Source organism: Tachysurus fulvidraco, chromosome 6 (genome assembly GCF_022655615.1).
Source record: "Tachysurus fulvidraco isolate hzauxx_2018 chromosome 6, HZAU_PFXX_2.0, whole genome shotgun sequence".
NCBI classification, from domain to species: Eukaryota; Metazoa; Chordata; class Actinopteri; order Siluriformes; family Bagridae; genus Tachysurus; species Tachysurus fulvidraco.
The window spans coordinates 7,542,545-7,565,040 of record NC_062523.1 but is presented as its reverse complement, the minus strand read 5'-3'; the positions used below and the strand labels follow the sequence as shown (position 1 = coordinate 7,565,040).

General features: G+C 39.8%; 1 protein-coding gene across 1 annotated transcript in view; it reads right to left on the bottom strand.

Moving 5' to 3' along the window:
- The window catches only part of LOC113653127 (cilia- and flagella-associated protein 91-like), a 28,557-nt gene extending 6,808 nt beyond the window's left edge, over nt 1-21,749 (bottom strand). Inside the window, exons 1-14 of the mRNA XM_027162586.2 lie at nt 21,600-21,749; nt 20,700-20,776; nt 19,363-19,520; nt 18,986-19,063; nt 14,183-14,239; nt 13,880-14,064; nt 13,290-13,467; nt 12,692-12,849; nt 8,616-8,795; nt 7,757-7,890; nt 6,928-7,041; nt 5,931-6,002; nt 5,429-5,575; nt 70-291 (exon numbers count right to left, since the gene is read on the bottom strand). Of these exons, the coding sequence (XP_027018387.2) occupies nt 70-291; nt 5,429-5,575; nt 5,931-6,002; nt 6,928-7,041; nt 7,757-7,890; nt 8,616-8,795; nt 12,692-12,849; nt 13,290-13,467; nt 13,880-14,064; nt 14,183-14,239; nt 18,986-19,063; nt 19,363-19,520; nt 20,700-20,776; nt 21,600-21,687 (1,848 nt within the window). The 5' untranslated portion in view covers nt 21,688-21,749. The remainder of the gene's footprint in view (nt 1-69; nt 292-5,428; nt 5,576-5,930; nt 6,003-6,927; nt 7,042-7,756; nt 7,891-8,615; nt 8,796-12,691; nt 12,850-13,289; nt 13,468-13,879; nt 14,065-14,182; nt 14,240-18,985; nt 19,064-19,362; nt 19,521-20,699; nt 20,777-21,599) is intronic.
- Between the last annotated feature and the right edge of the window lie 747 nt (nt 21,750-22,496).

The window sequence follows — 22,496 nt, the reverse complement described above, 5'->3', positions numbered from 1 at the left end:
TTAATGGTGAAAAAAATGACATAAAAAAATGACTAAGAGTAGATATTTTGGGAGAGGGAGTATGTTCACCTGTCTGAAGATCTCATCCTCCTCTCTCCGTCTTCGCTCCTCCACCTGTCTCCTACCACTCTCTTCAGCCTCCCGAAGGCGCCGGTCCCTTTCTGCCAGTAGCATGTAAGCATGGATCTTTCTTTCCTCCTGCAGACGAACCAGCTCCTTCGACAGGAAGTCCAGCATGTCGGCAGTCACCTCCCCTAAAAGGCCGTCTACAAAGCTCTGTATCTGAGCCGTCTGAGAGAAAGAAATTCAGTAGTGTTGGATTCTAAAACCTTCTTAGTGCAAAGAGTTGCTGCTAGTGATGAAAATTCTTAATAAAAATAAGTTATTCACTTAGTTATTCACAAAGCTTAATGCTTAAAAGAGGTCTTAAGAGGTCAAAAACTATGAGGAGTAGTGAGAAGGGTGTTTTAAAACTTAATGGCTTTTTTTTTAGCAGAGGACAAATGGCTGAAAGGTGAAGAGGAAAAAGAAATGTATTGCAAACAATATTTAATAACGATAGTGAGTTAATAAGATGCTACAGATTAGATTGTGTAGGGATTATTTTTGTGACCAATCATATTAGAGATCATCTTCGAAACAGTGCAGAAATGCCATAGTGGCAGAAATGATATAATTTGGCTCCATGACATTTCTGCTGTAATGAAGAGTCGTAAGGTGGATGATCCATTTGCAGCTTTTAATAAAGACTAACTTGTAGTCGTACAGGCAAGGTCAGGGCAAGTAAACACAATATCAGAGAGCAGGCAGAAATCGGAAACGGTAAGACAGGCAGAAGGTCAGGGCAGGTAGCAAACAATCACAAACACAGAAGCAGAAACTAGAACAGAGAAAACACAGGAATTGCTCAGAATGATTGCCAGAGCAGATCAAGACTTCGCACTGGTGTCAAGTTCACGTTCAGGCTTTATAGGAAGCGGTTGATGAGGAACAGGTGGTGGAGCAATCAAAGTCAGTGGTGGATTCTGGGAGGTGTAGTCCGGGAGAGCTAGTATTCTGGAGACGCTTCTCGGTGTTGGTGTTCAGTGGGCAAGGGCGGTGCACTGACCGTGACATCTGCACTGTGTTGAAGATGTTAACATTTACAATTACATTACATTAACCACAGAGGTTGAAAACGAGTGGCTACCATGTTGGATCGGTCAATGCCTGAGTTAACAACAACCACCACCACCAGCACTGTCGATCTACAGGGTGCCTGTTGGTCAAGGAAGGAAAGCAGGGAGAAGTGTCAGGACTATCGGTCAGAGAATAAGGGCTCTTAACGTTGGTACAATGACAGGGAAAGGTAGAGAGCTGGAGGACATGATAGAGAAAAGTTAGGTAGATATATTGTGTGTGCAGGAGACCAGGTGAAAGGGGAGCAAAGTACATAGTATCAGAGGGGGACACAAACTATTTTATTATGGTTTGGATAGGAAGAGAAATGGGGTAGGATTGATCCTGAAGGATGAGTTTGTGAGGAATGTTCAAGAGGTAAAAAAGAGCATCAGACAGGGTAATCAGTTTGAAGTCAGAAATTGAAGGGGTGATGTTGAATGTCATCAGTGGTTATGTAGTTGTGAGTTAGAAGAGAAGGAGAGATCCTGGAGTGAGTTAGATGAGATGATGGAGAGTATTCCCAGATGGGAGAGAGTAGTGATTGGAGCAGACTCAATGGGCATGTTGGTGAGGGAAACAGAGGTAACGAGGAGGTGATGGGCAGGTTTGTTGTTAAGGAAGGGAACCTAGAAGTACAAATGGTGGTGGACTTTGCTAAGCAGATGGAAATGGCTGTAGATAACTTCCAGAAGAGTGAAGAACATAGAGTTATATAAAAGAGTGGAGGTAGGAGTACACAGGTAGACTACATTCTATATAGATGAGGCAATCTGAGAGAGATTAGTGACTGCAGGGTGGTGGTAGGAGTGAGTGTAGCCAGACAGCATTGGATGGTGATGTGTAAGAAGTCTCTGATGGTCAGGAAGAAGAGGACAGGAAAGATAGAAATGAAGACCAAATGGTGGAAGTTAAAAAAAGAAAAATGTTGTGAGGAATTCAGACAGAAGCTGAGACAGGCTTTGGGTGTTCAGGAAAAGCTTTCAGATGATTGGTAAACTACAGCAAAAGTGACCAGGAAGACAGGTAGGAGGGTGCTAAGTGTGTCTTCTGGAAGGAGAAAAGAAGATAAGGAAACATGGTGGTGAAACAAGGAAGTACAGAACAGCATTCGGAAGAAAAGGCTAGCTAAAAATAAATGGGACGTTGAAAGGACAGAAGAAAATAGACAGAATTACAAGGAATCACAGCACAGAGTAAAAAGGGACATGGCACAGGCCAAACAGAAAGCATATGATGAGTTCTATGACAGGTTAGACATAATGGAAGGCAAGAAGGAGAGATAGAGATTTGCTCTGAGAATGTTGATGGAGAAGTACATAGATGGTCAGAAGGAGCTACACTGCGTCCTTGTGGATTTAGAGAAAGCGTATGACAGGGAGCAGAGAGAGGAGCTATGGTACTGTATGAGGATGTCAGGAGTGGTAGAGAAGTAAATCACAGTAGTTCAGGATATGTATCAGTGGAGTATCACAGCCATGATATGTGCTGTAGACAGAGGAGTTCAAGGTGGAGGTGGGTCTACATCAAAGATCGGCTTTAAATCCCTTCTTGTTTGGTATGGTGATGGACATGTTGACATATGATGACATACAGGAATCGCCGTGGACAATGAAGTCAATGACAATGACATTGTGAGCTGTAGTGAAAGTAGATAGCAGGTGGAGGAACACCTGGAAAGGTGGAGGTCTGCTTTGGAAGAAAGAGGAATGAAAGTCAGTCATAGTAAGACAGGATTCATGTGTATGAACGAGAGCTAGGGAAGTAGAACAGTGAGGTTTCAGGGGGCTGAGGTCAAGAAGGTGAAGGTGAAGGAGTTTAAGGTTGCTTTCACACCTATAGTTTGGTTCATTTGGTCCGGACCAAAAGCAAAAAAAATGATGCATTGTAGCTTTTTAGCAGTTTTGGTTCCTTTTCAGACCAAACTGATCGTTCTGTTCCACACCAGTTGAAACGAACCAAAATGCAGTCATGTGATAACATCCACATCACTCATTGGCCACATGTCTTTGAGCATATTTCCTAAATTGCTTCTCGATTGGTCAGAATAAACGTGCAGGAAATTTCAACGAAACTCCGGAAGTAAACAAAAAGAGAAAAATACAGTATATTTTATAATATATTTTAAAATACTACAATTATGTTCGTGGTTGTAATCTACTACATCGCTTGTATACAGCATTCTATGCAAAGTCTTAATTTTCAGAATGAAGCGCGGATGCGGCTTGAAAATATCATTTTAATGCACTGCAAACGGCGAAGTCGCATCGCAAGACACTTCAGGAGACGGCGAGCATTACTTTTGCGAAACTGTGACATGCTTATCTTCTGAAAATATTGCCAACGACCCACTACGGCAGCTGGTTTAGTCCAAAATGCGCAATACTTTTTGCAGTTAGGTCTATTCAGTACCAGAGTTCGTTTAAAAGCGTACGGAGACCACCTCTTCAAGGAGGTCTCGGTACGCTTGTTTGGTCCGCTTTTGGTGCGCACCATAGTTCGATTGCTGCATTCTCACCTGCCCAAACGAACTGCACCAAATGAGCAATCGAACTCTGGTATGATTCAACCGAACTAAACAAGGCAGGTGTGAAAGCACCCTAAGTATTTGGGTCAACCGACTAGTGGGACAGGGAGTGGGGAAAAGAGGTGAAGTGGTGAGTGCAGGCGGGTTGGAGTGGGTGGAGAAAAGTGACAGGAATGTTGTTTGAAAGAAGAGTGTCAGCATGAATTAAAGGAAAGGTGTAGAAGGCAGTAGTGAGAGCAGCTCTGCTGTTTGGGTTAGAGACTGTAGCAGTGATGAAAAGACATGAGGAAGAGATGGAAGTAGTAGAGATGAGGATGTCAGAGAGGCTAGATTGAGATGGTTTGGACATGTACAGAGGATGGAGATGGGTATATTGGTAGAAGGATGTTGAAGATGGAGCTGCAGGTAAGAGGTCAAGAGAAAGGCCAAAGAGGAGATATATGGATGTGTTAAACAGAGCCAATCCTGACCTCTCTGGAGTGCTACTTTTTGTACTGGTTCCCACACAGATGTTGCTGCTGGAAAGCGCACGTGTCATTACGTGCACGATGTATACATATGTATAAATGCATGTTCACGTTTATAAACACCGTTGCCCTTGTGCGTTTATTCACGAAAATGTTCACGCAATAAATTGTTGTGTGACAGACAGGCCAAGAGTTGCACTGGCAGCACTGCACAGCTAATTTAGCTAGTCAGATAGAGACTAGAGACAGAATAACATCAACTTAACTTTACTGTTATTTGCTCTTGCTGACATCAAACTTGAAGAGAACACAAGTTTACCTGAATGCTGTTCTCGCATTTCACTCTCGTTTTGTTTCTTTTTTCACTTTTCATGGCCAGATGGATAGCTCCGCTTCATATTGCCATCTACACAATAAACATTAACACGTGCTGTAAAATGAGGCAGGGGGAGGCGGGGCCTTGAGAAATTTGCGGGGCCCTACGCAACTTGCGTAGTGAGCGTATAGGACCGATCGGCTCTGGTGTTAAAAGAGGACATTAAGGTAATAGCCATGAGAGTAGAGGATGATGAGGATAGAGTTAGGTGGAAACATATATTTTGCTGTGGTGACCCCTAACTGCAAAAGCCTTAAGTAGAAGAAGAATATACAGATGTTAGCTCATTTCTAATCCCTACACAATATAGCCTCAAATGTCTACATAGAACAAAGTAAAGGTTTATAATAAACCAGATTTATTTTTTATTGGACAACCAATCACAGTCTTCAAAATAATGTGCGTTACCCAGTAACAGGGTTAAGCCCCACCACCTCTCTAAGCCCAGAGTTGCTCTGAGTTTGGTCCTGAATCACTCTTATGATTCCTAGTTAGATTTTTTTAAGTTAAATTAGGAGCTCCCTGACATCGTTCGTAAAATCTTTACGAATACCTACCCAGAAGTTTCATTACTTTTAACATCAGTTCTGACAATACTTTATAGGTTCCTATTCCTTTGTATTGCTTTATATATTGCTTTGTATTTTTACAATACTTTGTATTCCCAATGGAATATTTGGATTATTCACCAAGTTGTTTCTTTGACATACACAGGTTTTTTTCCCCCACCATAATACCCGTGTAACAAATTTAAGTCAGAATGCATTACAAAAAAAGAGAACTGGAGCAGAGGTCAGTTAAATGAATCAGCACATGTTCTTTTCATTGGTGTAGTCATGCACATCACGCAGCATGGCTCACAGTGAAAGTGTTGAATGAGTAGGCTGTTTATCTGCTTACCCTGCTCTCACTGAGCTCGTGCTGTCTCTGCAGGGCCTGTGTGACCTGTTTATCTGCTCTCTGGAGTTCTTGCTCCTCCCGCTGTAGGCTGTGGGTCGTACGCAGCTCCTGGATCAGCTCCAGGTGCTTCTCTACACCTTCCAGCATCTGGAATACACCAGACGCTACATCAGAGAACAGCTGTACAGATTAAGACTTTGTGACAGAGCTCCTGAGAAAGAGACCCGGTCATCACATTCACATAGAGTACAATAGGAAATATAAACTGGAGTTTGTTCAATAGAGTCGATCGTTTCAGGAGTCCGGATTAAAATTTAATTTGTACACAATCATCCACAGTATGACATGCTGTAAAAATGGAATTAATTAGTTCATTAATTAGCTAACAGTAGACAAGAAAATAGAAAAAAGTGGGACAATAAAACAAAATAGAATATGTATAAAATATAGAGGAATATGGGGAATATGAGGGGATTTCATTCAAGTACTATTCTCTGTGTACCTGGGTCTGAATGGCTGCTCCTCGGATCATCTTCTGTAGAAAAATGACAGCAAGCTCCTTTTCCTCTTCTCCCTGGAAATGTTCAATATTTACCATATAATGTCATGCTGTATATATAACAAGATTCCATTTATATACAAAATCTGTTGCTTTCCTGTTTCCTATGTTTCTATATACAGTAAATTTAAATAAATATTTTTAGCTTTTTGCAGTCAGAAACCCCTTCATTAAAAAATCTATACATTTATTATTTATTTTTTGTTATATTATTCTATAACAATGTTCTTTTTATATATATATATATATATATATATATATATATATATATATATATATATATATATATATATATATATATATATATTATATTCACAGACCTCTCAGTGCACATTTATTTTACAAGCGATTAAAATGATTGCAAATATTCTAATTAAATGTGGTTTAATAATATTTATTGGCATGAGAGGGCTTTTCATCTATACTGCACCTTTTTTATTTAAATTAAAATTGTCATTATTTGTCAGCTGATGTTTTTTAAGGCATAATAACTAGAATAATGTGTAGTTTAATAAAGTCCTTGACTAGGATTACAGTCCCCACTTTCCGAAACATGGTTCTAGAAGGTTCTGCTGCCTGAGTCACCTCAGACTTGCTCATTGGGGATACATATATACACACATTTAAATACATCTAATATTAATATTATATTAATCTTTATTTTATTCTTTATAATAACCTTTCGTTCTATGTTTATGTTCTGTAAAGCTGCTTTGAGACAATGTCGATTGTAAAAAGCGCTATACAAATAAATTTGAATCGGATTTATTTGAATTGAATAACGCTGTTGGTGTCTAACATGGGATCTGCCATGGGAACTATGTAGTCAGTCTTCTACAACAAGTCTTGTATATACAGGCAGCGATTTTCCAATTTGGTGCCAAGAAAACCAAGATGCGTGTGTTTATTTTTTCACAGCTAGAGTGTAAAAAGGGATTACCTCTGGAGGCACGTCCACCTCAGGCGTTGGGGGACGAGGGACTGGTTTCTCCACCCTATGAAGGAAGCGTAGAGGTTTCTTTTCCTCCACTTGGACCTTCTTGTCTTTCAGTGCCTGCAGCAGATGTATTAAGTAAACTGACTGTCTGCACCCTGTGCACTCAAACAGGCCATCTTTGCAGTTTATAAAAACAGCACAGGGCCTGTATGTAATGCTCATATACTATATACTCTTAGCTCGTCACAGGCGTGAACAAAGTGTTGAGATATTATAATAAAAGCATATTTTTAATACTATGTATAAAGGCAAAAAGTATAGAGGCAAAAAAATGTAAAAGTAAAAGTTTAAAAAAATTAACTACTTTTAAATTTATTGAAATAAAGCAAAAATGTTTTGTACCAAAATCTATTTTTTTTACTTTTAGTTATTAGAATATCTATATAAATATTGCATAAATTGCAAGCACAGGATTCCCCTTTTAAACTCCTACCATATACAGTATTTTCAAACCGAACAGACAGCTATAGTGCGAACTACAATGTGTAGCATGAGAACATCACCACAGATGAAGAGATTTTTATCTACATTGGTGAGCCTGATTAGATGCTTTGAGCCTGATTGGATGCTATGTCTGGATGAGAGACTTTTGAGATTTGTTACAATGTCTGATACAAATTTTACAGAGATATTCACATCAGAACTGTACAAGCACATGAGTTATTAACCCAAGGAATGAGAATACACCTAACAGAAGGTCACTTGCATCTGAAAGCATGCAGTTCTTCTGCATTTACCCAATAAATAGCTGGTGAAGTGTTTTTTTTTTTACCTTGTAAGTCTTCAATAACTCAATTTCTCTGCGGTCTGAGCGACTGATGAAGCCTTTGTTCTTCTTTGGCCTTGGGGTTTTTATTTGTGGCTCCTGGACTGAATGTGGAAGACCTGCCTCCAACTCTAACAGACCTTACACACACACACACACACACACACACACACACACACACACACACACACACACACACACACACACACACACACACACACACACACACACCAGGAGATACATTTGGAGATATGCTGTATCTCTCTCTGTTAAGATGTACTCCCAAACAGTACAGTACAAGTCATACATATGTATAAACCTGGTAAAATGAATTAGTATAATGATTCAAACTAATGAACTTAAATCAACACGTGAATGCTGATCGACAAGATTTTGTCTTCGAGTCTGATAATTGCAATAAAATATTGTGCTTTTGTATTCTTTTAGCTCATTTAAGTGCATAGGGATCGTGTATTGATTAAAACATGTTTAATTGAGCGTTTTTGTTTTAGCTTAACTGCAAATCAGTTTGGTGTAATAATTTGCTCGGTCCCTTGCTATACAATAATACACCCAAAATGAACACACATTTCTAAAAGAAAACCAACAAAGTGTCTTAAGTCTCTGCGCTGAGCATTAGATATGAGATGGAACTAATCATGTAGGCATGATCAGCTTGGGCTACCAATCGGAAGGTTGTGAGTTCATTCCCAGGTCCTCTAAGATGCCACTGTTGGGCCCCTGAGCAAGACCCTGAAACCCTCAATTGCTCATTTGTATAAAGGTGAAATAATGTAAGTCGCTCTTGATAAGGGCATCTGCCAAATGCTGGAAATGTAAATGTAATCAGTGATACACCACAGACCTTGGTAGGTATCGAGGAAATGGCTCTTGACGTTGCTTTGTGAGTGTCGTTCAGGGAAGACTCCATGGCGGGAGAGTGGTGCGTACGTCTGAGACCCGTAATCCGAGTGCTCGGTGATAACGTCCCGCTTCGTCAGCTTCCCTTCTAAAGTCTTTCTCTTTGCCATGAGTTTCCGCAAAGCTGAGAGAGAAAGAAAAAGAGAGATGTGTGGGGCAGTGTACTTTTTTTTTATGGTGAAACAAGATGGCGCCGCTGTGTTTGGCCTGCCACTTGCTCCTCTGTTTTTTCATGTTTGATTTTGCTACTGTCTCATCGTTAATTGTGTATGATCGCACCTTGCTGATGGAACTGCTTTGTACAACGAATCACCTCTTAAATACCCAGTCCTTTAAACCACCACCGCCACTGTTGACATTTATTCCTCCTTTCCTGAGACGCCCTGTCTGTTTGCTACCAGGCAGGAGGCGCCGCAGAAGACGCGGTCGGAGAGGCGGGTTACATGTCAGGCTGAGGACACACCTGGATCCTTCGTCTCCGAGAGGTCAAGATCAACCAGGATGTGACAATGCTAGAAGATCGCGGGAATGCTATCGATGGCTTCGGCTGGTTGGCTCCAACACTGGCGTTCCGTTTCCGCGTCTCCGTCGAGCTGAAACATCCACTCGGGGTTGTGCCAAAGGAAATCTCCATCCAATTCCTCGTGTGACATCGTCGCCTGTCAACTTGTCCACGTTCCGCATGGCACTTTGTAACACCAGATCGCTCAATAACAAAACATTTATCCTCAATGATGTCATTTCCTCCCACAATCTGGATCTGTTTTTCCTCACAGAAACTTGGCTTCCCCCAGGTGACGTCAGTGCCTTTTCGGAAATCCTCCCCTTTGGTTACCTTTACCTAAACACGCCGCGGCAAACGGGTAGGGGCGGGGGGATAGCCACCTTACATAGACAGTCCCTGAAGTGCCGCCAGTTGTCCACTAGAGGGTATTCCAGTTTTGAATCACAAGTATTTGTGCTTACACTACCCTGTCCGATCTTATGTGCAGTAATCTACCGGCCGCCCAAATTAAATAAATATTTTTTAATTGAGTTCTCAGAGTTTCTAACAGAGTTTCTAGCAAAGTTTGACAACATTCTAATCTGTGGTGACTTTAACATTCATGTTTGCTGCCCCTCTGATAAACCTGCTAATGAACTTAAGGCACTTTTAGACTCATTAGATCTGGCTCAGTCCATTTCCTGTCCCACCCATAGGTTAGGTCACACCCTTGACCTTATTATCTCTCGTGGGGTGATTGTGTCAACCTGTGAGGTCATGGATTTTCCCATCTCTGACCATTCTCTCATACGGTTTGACATTTGTGCTGTTCCACCTGCACCAACGTCTACTGCCCCCCATCGCCGTCGCATTATTACCTCATCTACAGTCGATGACTTTGCTGCTGCTTTCTCTGTTTCTGATCTCGCCTCTACTGCTGAATTGGCATCGTCTCTTTGCCCGGAACGTTTCCTCGCCTCCTTCCATACCACCTGCTCCCGGATTATGGACTCTGTTGCGCCCTACAAGGTTAAATCGACCAATGGTACATTGGACCCCTGGCTCAATGATACAACTCGGGCCCTCAGGCGCCGGTGTAGACAGGCTGAGCGAAAATGGAAGAAGGATAGGTTGCAGGTGTCTCTGGAGATGTTCAGAGACAGTCTTGCCACCTATCAGAGTGCACTGAAGGAAGCTAAAGGACAGTACCTTTCTGCTCTCATCAATAACAATAGCCACCGCCCTGGAATTTTATTCAGCACTATCAATTCTGTTATAAATCCGGTGTCTGTCGCACTGAATGACGTATCTGTAAACATATGCAACGCATTCAAGCAACATTTTTTGGACAAGGTTTTGTTTGTTAGGCAAACCATTACACAAGTCCCCACTGTTGCCATGTCCACTCGTGCGGCGCAATGTGTGCTAGAGAACTTTGATGCAGTTACTCTGGCGGACCTGAAAAAAGCTATCCACGAGTTGAAGCCTACCACCTGCCCCCTAGACGCTGTTCCTGCCAGGATTTTGAAGGAGACGGTCGACATCATAGGTCCCATCCTTGTCCCCTTCATAAACAGCTGTTTTAGGGTGGGTACTGTTCCCGCTGCTCTCAAACACGCTATTGTGAGACCACTGCTCAAGAAACCCAACCTTGATCCCTCCATATTCTCCAACTTCCGTCCTATATCTAACCTGTCATTTCTGTCTAAGTTGATGGAGAAGCTTGTTTCCGCACAGCTGCAGTCTCACCTACAACTGCACGGCATTGGTGATACTTTTCAGTCCGGTTTCAGGTCAAGACATAGCACTGAATCAGCGCTATTGAGGGTCCATAATGACATTCTTAGAGCCCTGGATGGGAAAAGCTCTGTGGTTTTGGTATTACTGGACCTAACCGCTGCATTTGACACCGTGGATCATGCCATCCTCATCTCTCGTCTTCAACATGTTGTTGGTCTGCAGGGTGCAGTGCTAAATTGGTTCTCATCATACCTCACTAACAGAACCTTTTCAGTAATGCTTAATGACTATTCTTCCTCGGTTGCTCCTCTATCATCTGGTGTGCCTCAAGGCTCTATTCTTGGTCCTACTCTGTTCTCACTCTACATGCTGCCACTTGGTCAACTCATCTCCAATCACAATGTTCAATTTCATTTCTATGCTGACGACCTCCAGATCTATCTTCCTGTGATTTTGAGTAATCTTTCTGCATTGGACCCTCTCCATAATTGCCTTCAGGATATCAAACAGTGGCTTTCCCAGAACTTCCTTCATCTGAATGAAGAAAAGACTGAGTACATCCTGTTTAGCCCAGATTCCTCCAGCAGTTCTCTTAGTTTTGGTTCTCTAACACCTCAGTTTGCTCCTACCGTGCGTAACCTGGGTGTTATTTTTGACAAGGGAATGCATTTCGATAAGCAAATCAGTGCAGTAGTGAAGGCGAGCTTTTACCAGTTAAGACTACTCAGCAAGGTAAAATCATTCTTGTCTCAAGCTGACCTTGAAAAAGCTATACATGCCTTCATCAGCTCAAGGATTGACTACTGTAATGCTCTCTACACTGGACTTAATCAATCACTTCTCAATCGGCTTCAAATAGTACAAAATGCGGCAGCACGTCTTCTCTCCAACACCTCCAAACACTCACACATCACCCCTGTCCTCCACTCGCTTCACTGGCTTCCGGTGCGGTTTAGGGTGGAGTATAAGGTCCTTCTCTGTGTGTTCAAGGCCATCAATGGTCTGGCCCCAGCCTATCTCACAGAATTAATAAAGGTCTACCAACCAGCCAGATCTCTCCGCTCCTCTGGACATACCTCTCTGGTCATTCCCAAATACAATTATGAGAAGTTTGGAGGCCGGTCATTTGCCATCAAGGGACCAAAGCTGTGGAACGCACTTCCAGCACATTTACGATCCATCACTGTGCTGAGTGTTTTTAAATCGCAGTTGAAGACATATTTATTCATACAAGCTTTTAACGCATAGACCCGGTTTCAACTGCTATTTTATGGTTCATTGTGTTCTTATTGATTCTATTTATTTTGTTTTTATTGTTGTTTTACTGGAAAGCACCTTGTGCTCCTTTTGGCAGTTGTAAGGTGCTCTATAAATAAAATTTGATTGATTGATTGATTGATTGGATGGTGACACATGGCACATGAATCTTTTTGTATTCATGATTTGAGTGCCTGGATTGAGCAAACAAATGAATTTGTGTTTGATTCCTGAAATTGTCATTATGAATAAGAGCAACAAATTTAGCATAAATAAAACAAGCTGATGCAATCTTTTGCTTATGATAACAGGCAATAAAAATATTCCTGAGAGGATGCATAAAGAACTGTAATAGGAATACATAATAAATTATAAATAAGAGGTTAAATGTAGACTTCCAAGTTGATTTAAATTGTTTTTCATTGACTTGTTTTGATGGTCAGTAAATGAGCTTCTGTGTTGTAAATTGATAAAATAATACTGACAGATAATGAATGTGGCCTTTCCTCTAATAATGATGTAAGAGCTTGTGGTCTTACCGAGTGTGTAGTTTTTGCGGATTTTCTGGAATTGCTTTTCTTTCTCTCTCTGCAGCTTGGAAAAATGCTCATCCAGGCGATGCACTGTGACCTTGTCCTGTTGTGACTCTCTCTCCTGTAAAAAACGTTTGAGAAGAGCCAAACGAGTCTCTTGCAGCCTGCAACACAAAAAGATAAACATATACAGACCTAGGTGTATACACCATACACATATATTCATGTTTATAAGCATGTTCCAATGATGAAGGTAATACTTATGACTATGACTAGGAATCTAGGGAGAAATATAAGTCTCTTAGCAATACACTAGACTCCAGTTGGGTGTTTAATTGAATGCTTGCCTTGTTATATTTCCATAACACCAGACTTGTGTTTTTTATTTTCTGTCTCTTTCTATATAATTGTCTATGATCTTAAAAGCAAGTACTTGGTTTAGAATTTGAAAACCCATCTTGGAAATGAACTCTGATATATATTTCCCTGTCTGGATACTGACATATCTTGAGTGTGTGTGTGTTTATGTCGCGTGAGAAAGAAACCACAGGTCAGAGCCTGAAAGTGTAGCACAGATGGCTGTAGTAAGCAAACTGTTTCTTACTTCTCGATCTCCTGTTCCCTGAAAGCCCACTCATTCCTCTCCATCTCATCCATCATCCTCTTCCTCTTGTCCAGCTGAGTGGGATCATTCAGAGGTGGCAGCGTTGCCTCCCACGCCCTCTTCTGTCTCGCTCTTTCTATCATCTCCACCTCGTCCAGACCAGCAGGAAGCCCATGACCTGAACATGCAATTCCTTTGGTTATTTTCAGGGCTGTAACATCTCAAGATTTCGGACAGTAATTTGGGCCACAGGTTCACTGAACTACAATATTAAAGTGTTAAAGTCTTTTCTGAGTCTGACCACAGGCTGAGCAACCTGAGGCATCTTCTCTTAAAGTATCATTGTGAAAGACAGCTTATAACATCCATGCATGGATCATAACAGAGTAAAGCATCTGACTTTCAAACACAACTTGTAATTTAGCTGGTGCTTGCTACTTTCATATATCCTGGAGCTTTAAAGGTGCAATGATTCATAATGTTTTTTTTCTTAATTGCAGCAGCTGTTTTTTGACTTGAAAAGAGATTTGTCCAGAGATTCCAAAACTTTTGAGAAAAACATACAACTGTATGTCTTTAGGGTTGCATACCCCAAGAGAAAGTGGCCAGAGAAAGTATTTCTGGAATAGCTGCTCCCGGACGTAGTTTGTACTCAGGGCTGTAAGGATCAGTCTGAGCCTCGCTGTCTCTGTAATCTGTCTGAACCCCTACTGTGCGCTGGAAAGAGCTTTCCATCCGCTCAGTGATATCTTGCTGAGTATTGTGGGAGTCAGTCCTGTGATAAAATAGACAAATGAGTCGATTTACATCAAATGAATGCACTCACATCTACCAACAATGTCTTTTAGAAATTTCTAGATGCCAAACACCATATTATGTGCCATGTGACTTACTTGGGTAATGCGAAAATAACATCAGCTGGAATCTGTTGAGCAAATGGGATGAGTGGACTGATAGAAGAAAAGACAGGAAATATAATAGAAGAATTAATAGGCATGATTATAACAGAAAAAAATAACTAGAGTAATTACTTTTAAAAGTCAAAGCTGCCTTTCACATCTGCCCTATCATGTGTTTCTCATTCATACGGACAAGAAACCCATTGATCCGAACGTCTGAAAATGTTTCCAGTTGAGTGTTAATGATGTGCATGATTATAATACATATACACAAATCATTCTCAAACACAAAGCATACAACAGGCTTTATATTGATATAAAAGCATCATGTGTATAAGGACTTTCCCAAGACTCATTTTTAATGATTCACTTTATTATTAATTCAAGAAAATGGAACTTTATCTATTTTACTGACAAAAATGTCAACTTTGCATGCATTTTTAATTTTTTTTATGTTAAATATTTACTAAATTCATGCACCATGTGAAATCTGCACCAATCTGAACAACAATATACTCTCTGGCCACTTTAATACGAACACATGCAGCGCAATGTATAAAATTCTTGCAGATATATGACTTCAGTTAATGCTCACATTAAACATCAGACTGGGGATAAATCTGATCACAGTGACTTTGATCGTGGTACGATCGGTAGTTTTCTCCACATCACATTAGTAACAGGAAAAAAAATTGCAAATACCACAAATGAACTGTAAATGTTGGCACCTCCACAATACACAATACGCAGACATTTTTATATCTTTATGATGAAATATAATACAAAATATGTATCGTTGTTATTGTTGTTCTTTGGCTATTTCCTGTCGCCACAGAGGATCATCCAATCTGCATACATCTGATTTGGGCACTAAAATGTTTCATGCTGGATTCTCTACCATTTTATCTGGGCTTGTGACTGGCGTTTAAACTACACCCTCGACTCACCCTCACCCCAAGTCGTGGCCTAATGGTTTGAGAGTCTGACTCGTAATCCTAAGGTTGTGGGTTCGAGTCTCGGGCTGGGCCCAGACTGAGGTGCCCTTGAGCACCGAACCCCCCAACTGCTCCGCGGGCGCCGCAGCATAAATGGCTGCCCACTGCTCCGGGTGTGTGTTCACGGTGTGTGTGTGTTCACTGCTGTGTGTGTGCACTTTGGATGGGTCAAATGCAGAGAACGAATTCTGAGTATGGGTCACTGTACTTAGCCGTATGTCATGTCGCTTTCACTTTCAATGCCTCGCCCTCAGTCACTGAATGTGCAACGGATAAGGGTGATTAAAGATAGAAATCGACAGGTGGGGAGACTACAGAGAAGACGGAAGGAGTATGTTAAAGGGCTGATGAATGGGGAAAATGGGGGAAAGATGGGGGGCAGTGGTGAATATTGTAGGGTTAGGAAACAGTAAACATTAGAAAGTAAAATCAAGAGTGGAAAGGCTGTTGGTCCTGATGACAGGTGGAGGTGTGGAAGTGTCTAGGAGAGACAGCAGTGGGGTTTCTATCTAGATGGTACACAGGATTTCAGAGAGTAAGAAGATGCCTGAAGAATGGAGGAGAAGTGTTCTAGTGCTGCTCTTTAAGTAGAAGGGTGATGTGCAGCGTTGTAGCAACTACAGAGGTATAAAGTCGATGAGCTACACAATAAAGTTATGGGAAAGAGTAGTAGAAGTTAGGAAGTGGATAATTGTGAGCAGCAGTATGGCTTCATGCCCAGAAAAACAACTACTGATGCAATATTTGCTCCGAGAATGTTAACGGAGAAGTACAGAGCGTCTATGTGGATTTAGAGAAAGCGTATGCCAGGGTGCCAAGAGAGGAGCTATGGTACTGTATGAGGATGTCAGAAGTGTCAGAGTAGTTCAGGATATGTATCAGAGGAGTATGAAAGCAGTGAGATGTGATGTAGGTGGGGCTAGATAAAGGATTGGATTTGAGTGCCTTCTTGTTTACTATGGTGATTAACAGTTTGACAAGTGAAATCAGACAGGAATCGCTGTGGACAATAATGTTTGCGGACAATATTGTGATCTGTAGTAAGAGTAGGGAAAAGGTGGAGGAACACCGAGAATGGTGGAGGTTTGCTTTGGAAAGAAGAGGAATGAAAGTCAGTCATTCTAAGACAGAATACATGTGTATGGACGACAGGGAGGAAAGTAGAACAGTGAAGTTACAGGGGGCTGAGGTCAAGAAGGTGAAGGAGTTTAAGTATTTCGGGTGAACCATCAAGTGCAGGTGGGCTGAAGTGGGTGGAGAAAAGTGTCAGGAGTGTTGTGTGACAGAAGAGTGTTAGCATGAATTTAAGAAAAGGTGTACAAGTCAGTAGAGAGCCCAGCTTTGCTGTTTGGGTTAGAGACTGTAGCAGTGATGAAAAGACATGAGGCAGAGATGGAGGTAGCAGAGATTAGAATGTCGAGGTTCTCTTTATGAGTGACGAGGATGGACAGGATTAGGAACGAGCACATCAGAGGGACAGTTCAGGGTGTCTGTTTTGGGGACGAGGTCAGAGAGACTAGATTGAGATGGTTTGGACATGTACAGAGGAGGGAGCTGGTTATATTGGTAGAAGGATGTTGGAGATGGAGCTGCAGGTAAGAGGTCAAGAGGAAGACCAAAGAGGAGATATATGGATGTGTTAAAAGAGGACATGAAGGTAAGTAGAGGAAGCCAAGGACAGAGTTAGGTGAAAACAGATGATTCGCTGTGGTGACCCCTAACTGGAAAAGCCGAAATTAGTAGAATAAAGAGGTGTGGGAAAACACATAACACCCAGTGAGGAACAGTTCTGCATTTGCCTTGATAAAAATAAAATCAAAGAACAATGTCCAGACTGGTTTGTACACACTGGTAGGAGGTAGAAACTCAAATAACCACTTTTTACAACCGTGGTGAGCAGAAAAGCATGTTAAAACATGTTAAACTTTGAGGTAGATGATAATCCGAGGCTTAGGGCACAGAGTCACCCAAAGTATTTAGACAAAGATTGGATAAGTGTCACTATTCCCTGATGTTTGGTGTGAGCATTAACTGAAGGTCCTTTCTGGGTATTGCACTGCTGCCACATGACTGGCTGATTGGATATTTGCATTTACACTGTACATACAGTTATGCTCAAAAGTTGCCATATCCTGAAAAAAAATGGTTAAACATTGCAATTTATGACTGATAATGCAAAATATATTTTTTTTCTTATTTAAGGATAGTGGTCAGGTGAAGCCATCAATTATCATATAGGAATTAGAAGTCAAACAACTAATGATAACTGAAATCACCCAAATAACCCTGATCGAAAGGTTAGATATCCTTGAATATTTGTCCAAATTATAAAAACACTGGTTGACACACAGAGGTTTAAGTGGATATTAAAAGGAAGTTTCCACACCTGTGACTCTTGTAATTGTACTTAGTGTTTGTGCATAAATAGTCAGTGAGTTTCTCAGCTCATGAGGTGATGCGCTGACGTGGCTGAATACTGCACCATGGAGAAGACAAAAGAACTACCAATCGACCTGCTTAATAAGGTAGTTGAACTTTATAAAGCAGGAAAATGCTATAAAAAGACATGTCAAAACTTGAAATTGGCAGTCAGTACTGTTCAGACTCTGATAAAGAGGTGGAAAATAAGAGGTTCTGTTAATACTAAGCCATGGTACCGTAGACCGAATGGGTCAGCAACTTTGAGAGAAATATAGGCTGCTCTGGAAAAAAATGGTGTTGTTATTTCAAGTAGCACAATAAGGAGGTACAGTACTTGAACACAAATGACCTGCATGATCGAGTTGCCAGGAGAAAGCCGTTACTGCACCCCTGCCTCAAAAAGACACATCTTCAGTATGTCGGCCAGCACATAGACAAGCCTCACAGCTTCTGAGTCATTTGGAGTAATGAGACCAAAATGTAACTTTATAATCACAACCATAAACGGCATGTTTGGAGAGGAGTCAACTAAACCTATAGTGAAAAGTCCACCATCCGCACTGTAAAGCATGGTGGAGGATGTCTTACTGTATGTTGTGGGGCTGTGTGAGCTCCAACGGCACAGGGAAGTTAGTAAAAACTGATAGCAAAATGATGGCAGTATGTTATCAAAAAATTCTGCCAGATAATTTGCATTCTACAGCATTAAAGCTGTGCATTTAATGCTCTTGGATGGTCCAACATGACAATGATCTAAAGCACAAGGCAAGGTTGATCCTCCAATGGCTACAGCTGAAAAAATACAGGTGAAGGATCTGGAATGGCCATCACAGTCTCCTGACCTCAATATCACTGAGTCAGTCTCAAACATGCAGTTTGTGCAAAACAAGTAAAACATTTACAGGCACTGGAGACATTTTGCCAAGAAGAATGGGCACAATTATTGTTATTTCGGAATTTTGCCAAGAAGAATAGGAACCTGTACAATTATAACAAAAGACTGCATGCGATCATTGATGCTAAAGGGAGCAATACACGATATTAAGAACTAAAGGCATTAAACACCGATTATTTCCTTAATTTCTTTTTTGTTATGTTTTGTTTGATGATTGTACCGTTTTGTTATCCTTACATATTAACTGTAGTCCTATAAGAAATAAAATAAATTTGCCTTCTCACTCATGTTTTCTTTAAAAAAATTGTACACATCTTGCAAATTCTCCCAAGGTATGAGAACATTTGAGCACAACTGTGCAAATACAAGAAAGTGTGTGCAGTTTTGCTTTATGTATCAGATCAGTGCTCAGACTTCAGGATAAAACAGTGGATATATACTAATCGCCCCGACACAAAAGACCACCTGATAAAATACCAAGATTACCGCTTAAAGAACTTCCAGTGGTCTGCTCCAGTGACATCCTCAGTTTTGGGTTTGTGCAGCTGAACACCAGGCAGCACCCTGCAACCACAAAACACATACAACTCGAGCTGCTGCAGAAGCTGTTCACCTTATCATGCATAAAATACAACCTGTTTGTGGTATACTGTAGGTGACAGTGGTTTGCAGGGTTAAACACAAAAATACTTTACAGTTTTATGAAATCTGTTGTTTTGTAAATGATTATAGAAGCAGGTACAGTTTGGTATGTACTGTACATTTTTATTCAGAATGTAGGAAGAGGAACTGTGTGTGTGTGTGTGTGTGTGTGTGTGTGTGTGTGTGTGTGTGTGTGTGTGTGTGTGTGTGTGTGTGTATACCCTGCTAGTGTCTGCAGTGTCTCTCTCCTCTGCTCAGCATGTCCTCTCCAACGGCGGTTGATGAAAGCAGGAACGGGATCAGCAGCGTTCAGCCGGAGTGTGAAACGTGGGTGGTGAGGGAGATCACTGAACATGGAGTTAAACTCTGGAACCTTTCTCTGCAGTTACACACACACACCATCCAGCTTATTAATAGCAGTTTAACTAATTTTTGCACTTGCTAAGATGTCATTTTTAATGGTGTACAGTACAGACCAAAAGTTTGGACACACCTTCCAAAAGTTTGGACACACCACCTTTTCAACAGGACAATGACCCCAAACACACCTCAGGGCTGTGTAAGGGCTATTTGACCATGAAGGAGAGTGATGGGGTGCTGCGAATGAGAATGGCAAGAGTGTGCAAAGCAGTAATCAAAGCAAAAGGTGGCTACTTTGAAGAACCTAGAATATGACATATTTTCAGTTGTTTCACACTTTTTTGTTATGTATATAATTCCACATGTGTTAATTCTTAGTTTTGATGCCTTCAGTGTGAATCTACAATTTTCACAGTCATGAAAATAAAGAAAACTCTTTGAATGAGAAGGTCTGTCCAAACTTTTGGTCTGTACTGTATGTAATTTCTGTTTTCTGTCTCAGTAAATTCTTCAGGAAAGAAAGAGTCGTGCATTTCTCAGTAAAATGTAAATCAGACTTGAGAGGAACCAGACTCAAAAGAAAAAGTTTTAATAGCTGCTGTAACTCAAATAATAACCGGCTCTAACATTCACATCATCAAAGCAGTATATATAGTTAAAGCATTATAAAGCATTATAGTATTCTCCCAAGTGTTGTATTCCTTAATTTACTGCTTTAACTGACTATATAATTTATCTTACATTAACAAATAAACTCATTTGAAGCCATATATCTAGATTCCTTAACAATCTTCAAATAAATATGATTGTGTCCAGACAACAACTTTAGATTTTTATATTATATAAAGGTCTTATAGGATTAATGAACATGAGGCAACAGCTAGAAAAGAGAAAAGCTGATGAGCTTTCGTCAGTATACAGTATAGCTGAATAACTGTGAACATTTACATTATTTCATTCTTTCACAGGCACTAAACATACAGCACTGTAGCCTTCTAGCCAAAATGGTACAACACTGCAGAATAAACAGCTTTAATCATGGTCATCTGTTCCAGTGGTTTTGTGCTTGATTCTATTTTAGCTCCATTAAAGTCTATTAAAGGATAACAAGACTGCCAAGAATAAGACTAAAGCCACAAGTCATGTGAAATTTCTGACTTCAGGCTTAATACTGTATATATTTGGAAGCATTTCTTACCACATGGTACACATTTCCTTTAGCCTTACAGCTTGCCTGGATGTGATCAGTCTCCGCCGACACGGTAAAAACTGGATCTAGAAAATTACAGAAACTTTACACCTTCACATTCAAGCAAACAGCATCATGTTTTCATTGTATATCATTGTAATAAAACACTAGACAGTGATACTACTACTATTATTTATTTAGGCCTAATTGCTAATATGTGAAATGTGAAAATGTGTAGTGACATCACGTGATGTAATCACAATACACTCCTCACTCTGCTAAGCAACTGGATGTCACATGTATATATATATATATATATATATATATATATATATATATATATATATATATATATATATATATATATATATATATATACTGTAGCCTTTATTTTGTGAATCCCACTGAATGGATTTCGTGAATGAATAGATGACTGAAGCACCACCACTAATAATAATAATAATGATGATGATGATGATGATGATGATGATGATACTACTACTACTAACAATAATAATAGTAATAACAATAACAATGATAACATCATCATCATCAACAACAACAACAACAATAATAATAATAATAATAATAATAATAATAATAATAATAATAATAATAAACTGATAAACACACCATAGTAACAAGTAAAATTGCTCAGAAAATGAACATTATTCCTATAAATTTAGCTTGTTTTTAAAATGTTTAATTTCTAATTTTCTATTTTTTTATGAGCAAGGTTATTTACCAATAAAAACAAACCTATCACCGTTCACCGTACTATTGAAATATTAAACACTAAATAAATGTGACTGTGTTAAAAATATTTGACTTGTTATGATGTTTTTGTTTCTCGGAGTCTCTGTTTAGAGTTTGATCAGGTTTAAGCCTAGTTAAGTCCTGTAAACTTACCGTAAAGATAATCATATGTCCTCTGCGCTCTGAAGCCCCCTTTACCTCCGTTTTTCTTAATAACAGTGCGTGTTACTGAAATACTCATTTTAGACGTCTTATTAATTACTAGGCTTGTTATCTAGTACTGAACTGTGTCACTTGTTTAGGTCGTCATGTCATGTTACCATGGAGACTGTACACGACCAGCCAAAGCGTTACTTTAATTTTACCACCAGAGGGCGCGGTGGAAATACATCAGCCTAATAATAATAATAATAATAATAATAATAATAATAATAATAATAATAATAATAATAATAATAATAATAATAATAATAATAATAATAATAAATACTAACACTAATAATAGGAATTATTTTAGCCTTTGCTTTGTTTGACTTAAAGACATTGTGTGTGTGTGTGTGTGTGTGTGTGTGTGTGTGTGTGTGTGTGTGTGTGTGTGTGTGTGTGTGTGTGTGTGTGTGTGTGTGTGTGTGTTTTCATACTTCAAAACTGTGTATTAGTTAAGCATGCAAGGCTAAAATCTTTATTACTCACCACCTGCACAAATCTTTTTTGTATATACAGTAAAGTGCAAAAGTATTCAGCACCCTCTTCTTTTATGACTTTTAAATATTTGGTAAATTAGAAACAAATATCATCAAACCTTACTTGTCCTACAATATGTCTGCATGTATGTAAAAAATATGTCAGAAAAAAGAAAATATAAAAAATATTTTAAATATTATTTTATATAAATATAAAATAATTATATAAAGTTTTCAAATATATAAACATATAATTTTAATTGGATTTTTGTTTTGTTTTGTTTAACTCAGCAGATGATACTTTTATATTTCATATTTTTAAAAATTAGCTTCATATTGCAATCCTATTGTGACCGGTTCCTGCCAG